The sequence below is a fragment of the Mytilus edulis genome, chromosome 14 (genome assembly GCF_963676685.1).
Source record: "Mytilus edulis chromosome 14, xbMytEdul2.2, whole genome shotgun sequence".
Lineage (NCBI taxonomy): Eukaryota > Metazoa > Mollusca > Bivalvia > Mytilida > Mytilidae > Mytilus > Mytilus edulis.
This window is the reverse complement of record NC_092357.1, coordinates 58,305,266-58,319,294: the sequence shown is the minus strand read 5'-3', so window position 1 is coordinate 58,319,294 and position 14,029 is coordinate 58,305,266. Positions and strand designations below refer to the sequence as shown.

The 14,029-nt window shown below is 31.9% G+C and overlaps 1 protein-coding gene and 2 pseudogenes across 1 annotated transcript; 1 reads left to right on the top strand and 2 right to left on the bottom strand.

Moving 5' to 3' along the window:
* Nucleotides 1-656: 656 nt before the first annotated feature.
* LOC139503737 (uncharacterized) lies at nt 657-5,543 on the bottom strand. Its single transcript, XM_071293581.1, has 2 exons — nt 5,460-5,543; nt 657-3,718 (listed from the first exon to the last, which is right to left on the bottom strand). Exon 2 carries the CDS (start codon nt 3,682-3,684, stop codon nt 1,594-1,596), a length of 2,091 nt encoding a protein of 696 aa, XP_071149682.1. The 5' UTR covers nt 3,685-3,718; nt 5,460-5,543; the 3' UTR covers nt 657-1,593.
* A 3,174-nt stretch (nt 5,544-8,717) lies between these two features.
* LOC139503735 (uncharacterized) lies at nt 8,718-10,255 on the top strand (annotated as a pseudogene).
* A 30-nt stretch (nt 10,256-10,285) lies between these two features.
* On the bottom strand, nt 10,286-13,634 carry LOC139503734 (uncharacterized; annotated as a pseudogene).
* Between the last annotated feature and the right edge of the window lie 395 nt (nt 13,635-14,029).

Sequence of the window (14,029 nt, the reverse complement as noted above, 5' to 3'; positions counted from 1 at the left end):
AACGTAATACGATTTTATGAGAATATCCCTACAACAAGGAATAATATAGGAAAGACATATTCCACGTAAAAGAGAAAACAATCACACGTTTTTTGATTCCGCATTGAATATTGAATTGATATAGAAATAAACAAATAAATAAATTGATCGTAAGAACTCAAAGCAGTACCAAGCAAATAAACGTAGCAAATCAATAAAAAAATCAACAAAGGGAAAACCAAACGCAAAGCTGAAAGCTTTACCATAGTTTTGACATAGTTCAATAAATCTAAAATGGTACATTACTGAGTTTAAAGAATCACGAAGAGTGAAGACGAATGGTGATTTTTTTATAAATTGTAATAATACTCTAAATGAGCTTGCTAAATTGAAAATGAAAAACCCTGCATTTAACGTTGTTTGTCAGTAGAAATACTCCGACAAATAATTTTAAAAACAAATTATAGTGATTGAGCCTCTACAGTATTATATGACGGCAAGTAAAATAAATAGTAGACTTCAGGAAACAGTTCGAAACATTTTTGTTTTGATAAAGCTAAAAAACGGAGTTTTGCAATTTTCTTTTTAAATTGCAAAGTTGACAAAACTACCATTTTAAACATTTTTAGCTTTTATTTCGGATTTACACAGTTAAATATTCCTGAGTAATTGGCATATATCTAATGTTTAGAGTTAATCGAATTCAAAACATTTGAAACGATAACGTGCATTATAAATTCCCTTCTACATAACCTTTAACAGAAACATGCGCACAAAAGAGCTAAACCAACTACCTAGAAAACAATCACATCTTATAAACCGTTTGGAAGATTGAGTAATTAAACATGCATGTTTCTGACGATTTCTGCAATATACAAAGTTGAATAATATCAACATCAACTGCAAAAACAAGTAGTGGATGATGTTATTAAGTATAATGATATAATTGTTTGTACATTGTGTTCCTTATTTTTTTATTTACACTTGATCCTATAATATCAGTTACAATTACTTTGCCTTGTGATGTAGAGATTCAAACGATGTCCGTTAAATCATTGGATAATTAACCACACTGTGTTTTTATTGTACATGTTTACGGTGCATGTAGTGTATTAATCGCACCAACCAAATAACCGCTATAAAGCAGGATATCACAATGATGTACAACGTTTTTGGTGTAGAAATTAACTGTTTCAGCTCTGAAATAGAGAGAAAGTGTTAATGCTATTATATCAATATGGCGCTCCCGATGAGTGGGCTTCTCTAGCTCAAGTAAGTTCCGTTTCACGTCAAACCACAACAAAACACATCTTCTTTATAGATATATAACAAATCATAATGTCTGGAACCAACAATAGTATGGTTATACACATAATTCATTCAAGCTAGCATCTACGACCAGCTTTCATTGTAAAGATCACCAATATTAAAATCATTTTAATTTTTTTTTAGTTGGTGCATGTCAAATTATCATATAAAACAATAATGAGAATTCCTCGCACCTTTAAAGATTCCACATTAGAAATATGAACGGAATCTTTATGGTCAGTTTTGTAATATAAAAACAGGCGACCATATATATTATGAAAGGCGTGAGCTTGACTGTGGTTGTATTCATGAATCTTTTCGATAAACATTTAAAAGAGGGCTTATAATATTTTCAAAATCTGCCGTCCAATATTGTATTAAACCTGTAACATCAAAAGGTTTTACAGCGGAAATCATGCTTCTGATGGTTTCAATACGCTCAATTATATTATCATTAATAAATGACAATGCATGTCCCAAAAACCAATAATTTCTAGTAATGGAAGAAGCATCTAACTGTGGGGATTTTTCAACAGCTTCCCTTAACATCATAATTGCACTGTTCATTCCTTCTGTATTGTTTTGTCTGTAAAAATATAAGAATGTAAGATAGCGTATAAAAACTAATGGCGTTCCCATAAAAAAATCCTCTCCGTCAATAGACAGGTCTTGGTGAAATATAAAACTATCAGCATTTTGTTCATTCTTTTGAACAGTAAAATATATAATCACTGAATGTCTTAACCTTTTGAGGAATTGTTTACTAGGAACTAACTTTTTTTCAAAAGTAGTTTGCTTGACCGCAGACAAGTCCCCTAATATAGACACTGTATATATATCCCGAGATATAATTTCCTCTGAAAGTTGAAGTAAAACATTCATCTTACGATATTCCTGACAAGAGTAGAAAAACGTAGCAAGAAGTAACCAACCGGACACGGCGTCGCCGCTTAAATTCAGCAGTAGATGGAATAAGCATTGTTTATATTTAGAATAATAGAACTTATTGCTGATGTTCTGTGAATTAATAGAACGCATTGTAATGGAAATTGCTTTTCTTTTACACAGGTCTAGTAAGGCAATTGCATAGATATTTTTGAAAAAATTTTCACAGTTCTCATTTCGAATTCTGTGAACAAAGAAACTCAATGATCTGCATGATATATCTTCAATCCATTGAGTGCAGTCTGGTATTTTCATAGCAATTATGGTTTTATCGAATTCTGAAATAACTTTTAAGGGTTTCGAAACATAGCAAGTATCACGGCGTAAATCAGAAAGTAAATCTATTGACAACAGCACTTTCCATATATTTTCGATAAGAAGTTTTTCTGCAAACATTCCAAGTTGTTCTCCAGTTATTTTTGAAAATCTCCCTTCAATCATATTATGTTCCGGTATAAAGTAATTTGGAATATAATTACATGAAATAAAATAATGTAGACGCTGTAGACATAAGGAAAAGCAACGCAATAAGTTTTCTGGTACCCAATATTGGTGGTCGACTTCTTCTAAGACCCAGAATAGAACCGTCTTCAAGTAATACGAACATAAAAGTTTGTTAAAAATATTTACTTTGTTAAATATCTCTTTTAGAACAATCTTTAACAAGGCATAGCACAACAACTGAGTGTGATTGAATGAGTGAACTAACAGTTTTTCAGTTAAAGAAAATGAAAACCTCCATTCAGTGTTGTTTTCTTCAGAAGAAGGAGACTTACTTCCTACGGGTACTAACAACACACCTTCATGTATTGCCTCTGTTATCAAATCTGACGAGGGCCATTTGAAGCATCGACTTCTGTGCAACCAACGTTTTGCAATTGAAGGCCATTCACGACAAGGGAGGCAATAAACAAAATCTACATCCGCCGCTCCTTCGATTGCAGTAGTTATTGCTGGACCCTGAACCTTACATAGTGTTTGAACGTCCAGTTTCAGTACTTTAGCAAGGTCAAACATTGAAGGAGCCTCATTCATAACTTGAAAACGCGATTGTTTTAAAATGTCGTTTTTTAAGAGTTGTCCATCAACTGTCTGTATGACATTGATGTTGCCTATAAAATCACTATTATCCGAAATTTTTATTAAGGCAAAACCTGGCAGAGCATTATCTGTGTCTAGCACCAAATGCTGTTCTTTTGTATTCCCAAGCTTTTCTTCAACCATATAACCTTGAGGGAGAAACATATAATCCATATCACTACCAGGAAGATCAAGACCCTCTGCTTTACTACCGCTACTAATTACCTTACAATGTCCGAAGAGAGAGGTTTCATCGAAGCATTTATAAAAGTATCTTCTATAGTTAACAGCTTTTTCAGATCCAACAACAACATCAGAAAGGTGATGATATAGTTTGACGGATAAGAATTGCAGATCGTTTTGATTATCCATTTCTTCGTAAAAGCTTTAATCTTTATACTGCAAGCTGAAAAATAAAGATGAATTGTTATATTTAGAATTAACGTTTAGTTCATAGATTGGAGTTTTACTAGTAAAAGGTACACACCATGTACATGTACATTGTAACCTGTGTAGTCCGACACAGTGGATGACAAGAACAAAGCATTGGAACACGCTGGGGGCCTCAATACTAAGATGTTTTCTGGAATGATAGGCATATTTTGAAACCATGAAAATGTTTCGGTTAAAGTAGGATGTTGGAATACTCAGGTGTCGGATTAGTAAGGTTACACTGTATATACAAAAGCGGAACACTGTAAATGCTTCATGTTTTGTATATAGTTTTTTATTATTCATTTGTATTTTTATATTTCTCAAACGAACTACATCGATTACACGCAATACCAATTTGAAATTTAACGGAACACCAAAAATTGAAAAAAAATAGTTAATAGTTATTAAAGGTACCCGGATTATAATTTAGTACGCCAGAAGAGAGTGTCGTCTACATAAGACTCATTAGTGACGCTCAGATCAAAATAGTCATAAAGCCAAACAAGTACATAGTTGAAGAGCATTGGGGGCCCTTAATTTCCAAAAGTTGTTCAAAATCCGGCTTCTTTTCGAGAAATTCAAAGTTTTGTAACAGGAAATTTATAGAATAAAATGCCATAAAATTGATATTCATGTCAATACCGAAATACTAACTACTTGCAATTTGTTGGTAATACCCTCGGGGACGAAACGTCCACCAGCAGTGGCATCGACCCATGGGTGTAAATAGTTATCAAAGGTACCAGTATTATAATTAAGTACGCCAGACGCTCGTTTCGTCTATATAAGACTCAACAGTGACGCTCAAATGAAAATAGTTATACATTGTTAAGCCGAACAAGTACAAATTTGAAGAGCATTGAGGACCCAAAATTCCAACAAGTTGTTCCAAATACGGCTAATGTTATCTATTAATTGCTATTCCTGGGATAAGAAAATCCTTAGTTTTTCGGAAAATTTAAAGTTTTGTAAAACATATGATAAAAATAGAGCAGATAGTGTAGTCAGGAAACTTCTCTACTTTTTGCGCAACTGTTATTTTTATTAACAGATGGTTTGTTTACTCTAAGTTTTTTTTATTTATTTATCTCCGATTATGACGTCAAATGTTCTTGATGTTCCTTAAATTTTCTATTGAGACGACACGGAAAAGGAGGTCATGTCTAATGACGTCACATACAAAAGTCATATCTGTCTGCTGATCATTAAAAAAAGGATTAAGTTAAAACCCAAACAAGAAACAGATTCGCCACCACGACCAGATACAGTATCTCTGAATATCAGCTAGATGTGTACGAGGCTAATAAAAAAAGGAATTGAAACTTAATACAATTACACTTGTTTTGTAATTGTCTTTTCTGCAATTGTACATTGTTTTTAGCTGCGAAAGAAACTAACACTTATTTATTATAGTAATGTTATATTTATGACCGGTACGCAGAAACAACAGTCAATTACAATATTTCAGTCAACGTTAAAAATCATTTATTATAACATAACAACTGATTACAACAGTAAAATGAAATATCAAAGCATTTTCCAATTTAAGAACAAAATATTTCGTACGTTGTTGTGCCAAGATTATTTACAGTATCCTTTAATAATAACCTTCATTCATCCGTATTTTCCGCGAAACTAGGTCATACATGTTTTCACTTTTTGTACACTTGCTTGTTATGCGGAATGATTTTCTATAAATACAACATAATTACCTTATTCAGAAATTAGTAATGCATCCTATTTAATCCTTATTTATCCCTTTATAATGTTAGAATTATCCCAAATCGAACTTTATGGCCATTTTGGTTACTGTCATATTGTGTACACACGTACTATTTTTAGGTGTATTGATTAACTTGATCCTTTAAACGTTTAGAGAAAAGTATAGTAAGTTTCAAATTAGATTACATAGAGATCAGCTGTTTTTAGTAAGTGACCTAGATTTAACCATTCATGTTTTTTCACTATTGTAGTACACACTGCAATTCTATTTATATATATTGTAATTGATTCATAATTATTATTTATGATATTAGGTTTTAATGAAGCTGCTTTTATTTAAGGATGTTCGCTACTCTGTTAAAAAATAACAAGCTTTTTAAAAGACTATTATGAATTTATAGTATATTAATAAAGAAACTCAAAAAGTAGAAAAACATGGAAGGTCCGTGTGCTCATTTTCGAGATATAAGCCATTGAAAATTTGGCGGGAAATAATTCTCTCTAGACTTTTCATATATTTAACATTGGCACCTTATTTGTTTCAAAAACTATGAAAAAATAACAAGAATTTTATAAAATTTTGAAATATGGCTTTTTAAACTTTATGTAATAAAATTATGAAAAGAAAAGTACGGGTTAGTGGGCAAAATTTTATAATGACAATACATGGATAAAACCAGAGGATTCTGAAAATCTGTCAAAAATCAAAAAATGGAGGAGCCAACATCCTTAATTCAAACAAATCTTATTCTTGATTATTCAAAGTTTGGACTTCAAAACAGTTTCATTCCTTTGACTTTGAAATTGGTATTTATATAATATCTGCCAACCATTTACAATAACGGTTGGCGCTTTATATCTCATGTACAATTATAGTATTAAAATTTTCTTTTATGAGTGGTAGTTGAATTTATAATTTTTAAAGTAAATATTTGCAGTAGACGAGCATAGCGTTTCTGGATTAGTTCTCCCACAGTAAATCATATACATGTGTGCTCCTTTGCTTAACTCTGGTTATTCTAAAACTACTTTCAACCTTGGAGGGCATCCACTGTTTCTTGAAGACCCATAATTTTCTCTAAGAAGGTCCTACATTGACTTTGCAAAAATACAGTTACTACAGAGTGGACTAAAAAGTAAAATCACAAAAATACTGGACTGCGGGAAAAATTCAAAACGGAAAGTTCCTCATCAAATAGCAAAATAAAAAGGCCAAACACATTAAACGAATGAATTAAACAATAAACAACTGTCATTTTCCTGACTTGGTACATTCATTGTCTTTTGTAGAAAAAAATGGATTGAGCCTGGTTTTAGAGCTGGCTAAACCTCTTCTTTGCGTGACAGTTCCATCAAATTCCAATAATTGATAAATATGCGTTAACAAAACAAATAGACATATTAGGTAACAATGTAAAAAGAGAGGGGTACAGCTGTTAACATTGTGTTTTATCTTTTTCACTTTAAAACAAACAAATATTTAACATAGAAGCACAAAAAGGCATATATCAAATTGAACAACCTCATGGTAGGGATATAAAATAATTTTGTCTTTCAAAATATGAAAGTTATTTGATACATATTCACTGCAAAATCTGAAACAGAAATGTCCCTGTCCTACTGGCCGTTTATCTATATGCTTATTATGAATTTCTTCTGAAAAAGAGCCACGTCATTATGTATTAAGGGCACACAAAAAAGCATATAGACAAAGCATAAGCAATACGTATACGAAAGAGAAATATACAAAATTATAAAAGAACAATAACACAATGGCGGGATGTACAGAACAACGTGATATGTATCAAAGAAACACTAAAATTTACAGACACAAAGCACATTAGCATAAATGAAAAATAGTTAAAAAAATATTGAACAATAACTCAATAAAGGGATGCATAAGTACAGAGCCACGTCAACTGGATATAACAAAAAGTAAAATCACAAAAATACTGCATACAGGCTACCAGGAATACTGTTGTTTTCCCCCTTCTCTTTGAATATACATGTATGGAAAGGTACAGGTATAATGTTTTATCAGTGATCTCAATAAATATCTTGCTCTTTTTCCTTTTACTATGTTGATTTAAAGCATATAAAATAGTTAAGTCATATCAACCAGTGATCATGTTGAATGGATTAACTGCTTCTACATGTACATGTACATTTCTGATTACATGTACAAAATGTAGTTCATGTTACACATTCTGTAGCTGATTCATCTTACAAAGTTTTAAATTGAAAGTGTCTCTTGATAGCTTTTTTTAGCTAGAAGACAATGAAGACAGTTATTTTACTCATTTCTTAACAAGACAATTGAAATTTAATCAACCTGGAGAAAGTGGCAATCTGAATCGTTAGTTTCTGTGGCAAATGATAGAAACATTGAAGTGCACTTTATTTTTAAAACAGTCATTTCTGTGTTTCTCTCACTAGCTTCATTATTTCAACAATGTGAATGATTTCTGTATTTTCTAATGCCAGACATGATGCGGATATGTTGAAGTTTGAGAACCAGATGTAGCAGAATGTGGTAAAATTTATTTTAAGTTGAGTGAACAAAAAAGTAAATATGTATTTTATACTAATTTAAATTATATACATTCATCCTATTCTTTTATTTGTTTTCAATGTAAGAATTTGGCTTAAATAATATGAGAACTGAAGTTGTTGTCTAGTAAATTTTATTGGACACTAAGATACAACAGACATGAAAGTACTAAACATGTCATCATGGTCATTCAAATGCACAGAAAAGAAATGACACATTACTACTGATATACTCCTAGCTTGTGCGTTCAACTTGCAATTATAGAAATATTAATATAAATATTGTTAAAAATGAAAATCACATGTACTTCATAGTATTCATTGCATACATGGTTCCATTATACATGCAGGTTTTTTTTTATGGTAGCAGTATTCAGAATTAAAACATGTAAAAATTTATTCCAATTCTATCACTGAATTCTATGATAACTACTCTTTGCAACTCCTGGCTGATGAAAAATTGGGCATACACAAATGATATAAAATTATACATGTCAATCAGTGCCAATAGTAACACTTTTCTTGAGTCTATAAAAAAGAAGATGTGGTATGATTGCCAATGAGACAACTATCCACAAAAGACCAAAATGACACAAACATTAACAACTATAGGTCACCGTACAGCCTTCAACAATGAGCAAAGCCCATACCGCATAGTCAACTATAAAAGGCCCCGATAAGATAGTCATTATGTTGTTATAAAATTTTATTATTTATATATAAGATCTATTACCTTCTTTCACTGAAGTTTATCTAATCGTGCTAATTAAACTAGTCTTGTCTAGTAGAATTCAATGAAAGGGGTTTGCAAAATGCACTTTAAATTTCAGAGGTAATGGGGCATGCAAGCATTGTATTGCTTTGCTGTTTTCCATTGAGAGTTTTAGTGAAAGACACAGAGACAGGTTCACACAAGCATGTACAGATGTGGTATGCACATGGGATAAACCTAAGAAGAAATCAGAGCCAATGGAAATTGATGAAATGGAAATTAGGCGGGACACTTCAACAAAGCTAAAAAGAACCCCCATGACCAAAAATTACAAACCAGCCAGTACAATGGAACATAGAAGTATTAAAAAAGACTTGTACAAATTGTTTTCAGGCACAGACTCCCTTGTGTTACAAGTCCTCGACCCGCCAAGTGATGCATCTGAGGATGAAGCAGAGGCTGAAATCCCTACCCTTTCTGATGCTGTATCATCTTGCTCATTGTCTGAAGGGAAATCTTTGGCAAGTTATTTGCAAACTGTCTATTCAGACAGCATAATTTCTAAAATTGAGGAATTAACAAGGGGGCAATCAGACAATGATGCATGGTTTGAGCATAGGAAGGGTAGGATAACAGCTTCTTTGTTTCATTCTGTCTGTCATTTCAGATTTAATGATGAACCTACCAACTATATTTTAAAGAAACTATTAGGACAGGAAAAATGTTGTCATGTCCTTCAGTTAACTTTGGCAAAAGGAATGAACCTGTGGCTAGACAATTTTACAATGAAATGTATAGGACAAAACACAAAAATGTTCAAATTGACAATTGTGGTCTTTATGTTTGTACAGAGTTTCCATTCATGGGAGCCACCCCTGATGGAGTAGTGTCTTGCAGCTGTTGTGGGAAGGGTTTATTGGAAATTAAGTGCAGTTTTATGCATCAAAATGAAAACCCTCTAGATGCCTGCTTAGACTCTCATTACCATGTGTACAAAGATGAGAACAATTGTCTAAGACTAAAGGAATCATCTTCATGGCATACCCAAATACAAGGTCAGATGGGGATTTGTAAAAGGCAATGGTGTGATTTTGTATTTTTCACAAAGAAAGGTATTGCAGTCGACAGAACTATTTTTGACAAAAATCAATACAATGACATCATTGTAAAATGTGAGAAATTTTTCCATAAATATGTTGTACAAGCTATACAATCTGACTAAATTACCATTGAGTGACCATAATGTAAAAAGAAAAGTGCAAGTAACAGATGCCGTCAATCAAAGTATAATTAACTGTTTAAATAGATAATATATCTAAAAACTTTACAATGTCCTACATGTACTTTACATTTGAAAAAAACATGTTTTTTTTTACTTTATTCAATTTAAAAGCTTTTAACACAAGCAAGACTGTACATGTACCTAAATTTAATATGATGCATACAAAAAAATATTCCAGTTTTGTTAAATTGATAAAAATGAGGAAGAAAATTATTATTTTTACTCTTGATGGTACATCTTGATATTAAAACACATCCTAAATAAAGGGTATAATTGAATTTCCGTGAAAGGTTATTGAGGATTTCAATAAAGTTTAAAGATTACATCTAGATGGTTTGTTGAAAAAGTAATACAAAAAACATTTAATGAAAAGTAAGACAGCAATCAATAAATAAAAAGAAATAGTGGCATTTAAGTGCAATCTTAAATTAATTTCTCAAATATTTTTTTTTCAATTTGAAACATGGAAAGATAAGCAATTCTTTTGCCTAACTGTAACTGAATTTCCAAAAAATATTTAACTGAAATATAAGAGATGTTTGTAGCTGAAAAAGAGTTTTCAATGATAAACTAAAAGCTAAAAATTCATTTTTAACCAGTAAACACATGGATTTAATAAACCATATATATATTTCAAATAATGAAGATCTTGTATATTACATGTATGTGTATGAAAAAGAAGAAACTGTAATAAACAATGTGAATTTCAAATTTATAATTATTTTTTTACTAAAGGTGATTGAAGGTTACACAGAAAACTGCAAACTTTGGTTATTTGATTTGACAATGGTTTAAGACTCAACGGTAAAGTATTTGATGAAATCTTGAAATTCTTCAAGTCTCCAATGGCTCGTTCCACATGAATTCTCTGTTTAGCAATTTTTTTAGTTTTTGTAATATCTCTACTCAAAAGACATCTGCCTTTTCCTTGAGCACATTTTTTGGTGAAAGGAGGAATGTTCAGAGTTGCTTTCCTTTCCAGTAACAAGTCGCGAATCAGGAATCCTCTATCTGCCATAACTTCATCTCCTGCTTTGATATTATCAAGAAATAAAATTCGAAACGAAATTAAATGCTCCAGTAGGAGTAATAGAAACAAGCATTTTGTATGTATTGTGCTGCTTGTATGTGCTGTATGTACGGGCTTGAGCTGATGGTGTTGTCGGCTTCTGAATAAATATCTCGGTACAGTCAATTATACATGTTGTTTTAGGAAAAGTTGTTCTAAAAGATTTTGGAAGATGTTTTCTGACTTTTTTGGAATTTGGCGACTTTAATAAAGGAGTAAAAACAGTATTCATAAAATTGATCCACGTTGAAAAAATTTGTGAAACTCTTGACTCTGAAATTCCAAAAATATCTCCCAAAAGAAATGAAGGTAAAGCCAACCTGATTTTCAAAAGTGTAATTAAAAATTCATTGTACCGAGACAGTTTTCTTGAAGGACCAGGTTTTTTTGTTGAGCTCTCTAACTGGTATTTTGAATCATGATGTGTTCCTTCATGTCCCCTCCAGTACTTCAATGATGGGGATGCCTTGTCAAGTATAGCTGAAAACAAATATTATTTATCAGTCTATGGCTTGACACATTATTAATCTTAAAAATAAGAAGAATGAGCCATAAAAGTCAATAAAAATACATTGAACAAGGTCAAAGGTGATGTTATAAATATGATGAGTTACACTTTGTCTTTGTGTGTTGAACCTGTTACAAAAATAAGTGAAGATAATGAATTTTGCTAACACAGGCTCATATGGAAGTGAAAGGTTTAAAGTATCAATATAGAATGATTGGTATAGGTCAATTATACAGCAACACAGTGACAAAATAAACTAATAAACATATACAGAACAACAATGTATAGTCCTCAGTTATATTTTTTGTTATTACATGTACATACCACATGGTCTTCATAATTTAGAATCATTTAAATATAAAAAAAGAAGATATGGTATGATTGCCAATGCGACAACTGTTCACAAGAGACCAAAATGACAGATGTTGACAACTGTAGGTCACTGTATGGCCTTCAACAATGAACGAAGCCAATACTTACAAGAAGATTCAAAAGATTTGCCAAGAATCATGTTAATATGAGATTATTTTCAAATGCTCATTTGAAGTTTTTTTATATTTATGATCAGTTGAATGATTTGATTTGAGTTGCAAACAGTGTAAAGATTCTCACTAGAGTGTATTTGAGACTTGGAGACGTTAAAATCTTTCAAAACTGTCTGACTGTTTACTGCAAAGATGATGGGAACCCTGAATTTACATGGTTTAATGCAAATTATTGTATTTTGTATTTACCAAATATTCCAAGAAGAGCCATTACTGAAGGAATGCCAAGGTATGATGACACATTCTTTTCTGTAGAAGTAATTTTGTCTACAAATTCAGCAGTCAAACAAGGTTTTTCTTCTGTCTTGACTAAATTCTCCTGGTCAAACTTCATCTGCTTTATGTTAGCCTCTAATTCAAATATATCATTCATTGACAAATCTGTTTGGGTCTCACTGTCACAAAATGTAGGACGATAAGGAATTGGATTTATGTACTCATGATGTAAAGGCATCTCTGAAAAATATTGTATACTAAATTAAGTCTTAATTCTTTAAAGTAAACCCAAAGAACAATAATGTATTTTTCTAGCTATAAAATTAGACAGCATGAAGAAAAACATACATTTTTCTTGCAGTTAGATATAATTTTGGGTACACTTTAATAGCTTAAATCATGTAAATAAACTTACGAAACATTGTTTCACTGCTAGTTTGATTCTTGGTGGTTTCTACAGTCACTTCATTTGAAACTGGCAAAAATATAGTATGACAGTTGCCTTCTTCATCAACCTGCAATAAGCAATACATATTATTTAATATATTCGGTCAAAAGCTCCTTAGAGCTTGTGTTGCTTATTTGTACTCATGCCGAAACAAAATAAAGTTTTCTTATCTTATCTTATCTTATAAGCCCCAAAAAGATAAGAACAATTATATAATTTTCTACCTGGAGTCTTATTTTCAAACTGTTCAAAGAACAGAAAAAACTTGTATTAAAATTTTTGAAACTTTAAAGAAAGTAGTTACCAGGTATGATCTTGAAGTTGTCTGTTTTATGTTGGGAGCCTCTCTAACATCAGTATCATTGCTGTGTGAATGTGGTGTAACTGTGGTTTCCCTTTTCAAGATTGAAGATTTTCCCCTTTGGTCATCAACTTCCTTATAGTTATTATAAGCGAAAAGCTCTGGATACGGGTGCAGCACACTTGGTTCTCCATCAATAAAATGACGAGAACACAGACGGGAGAACTTGCCAGGAACAAAATTATCTCGCCTTATCAAGTCAGTCCATCTCTTTTTTTGATATGCAGGTATGGGAAACGGGAAAAAACGTATGCCTGCCATAAATCCGTATCTTCCTCGTTTCCATTCGTCGGCATTGCAGCCCTCCGCTGCACAGTAAGACTTGGGCATGTTTTTCAATTGCAAATTTCCCGGGTTTCCAATGTAAACAATACAAACCGGAAATAGACATGCCCCCAAGTTCATTGATATCACGTGACTCAGGTACAAAAGAATCAAAGAAACATTGACGGAATGGATTAACTCGAAAGTTGTCTATTGGCAAAGTCAATAATCACATGGCAAAATCAAATAACAAAACGCATCAAAAACGAATGGACAAAAACTGTCATATTCCTGACTTGGTACAGGCATTTTCAAATGTAGAAAATGGTGGATTAAACCTGGTTCTATAGCGCTAACCCTCTCACTTTAATGACAGTGTCATCAATTTCCGATATTTTTACATTGATGCGTTAAATAAACAGACACAATAAATATAATAGTCAAAATATGGGTACATCAGTCATCATCGTTTAACAATTTTAAAAGGAACAATTTAACAGAACACAAAAACATCTACTATCTACGAACACATTTATTGATTTGAGTGTCTGACGTCAGAAAATTTTATACGTCACATAAATTTGTCGTTCGATGTGCGTACAAAC

What these genes read in the sequence shown, in the direction of transcription:
- LOC139503737 (XM_071293581.1), bottom strand. Translation starts at nt 3,684, where the DNA reads ATGGATAATCAAAACGATCTGCAATTCTTATCCGTCAAACTATATCAT.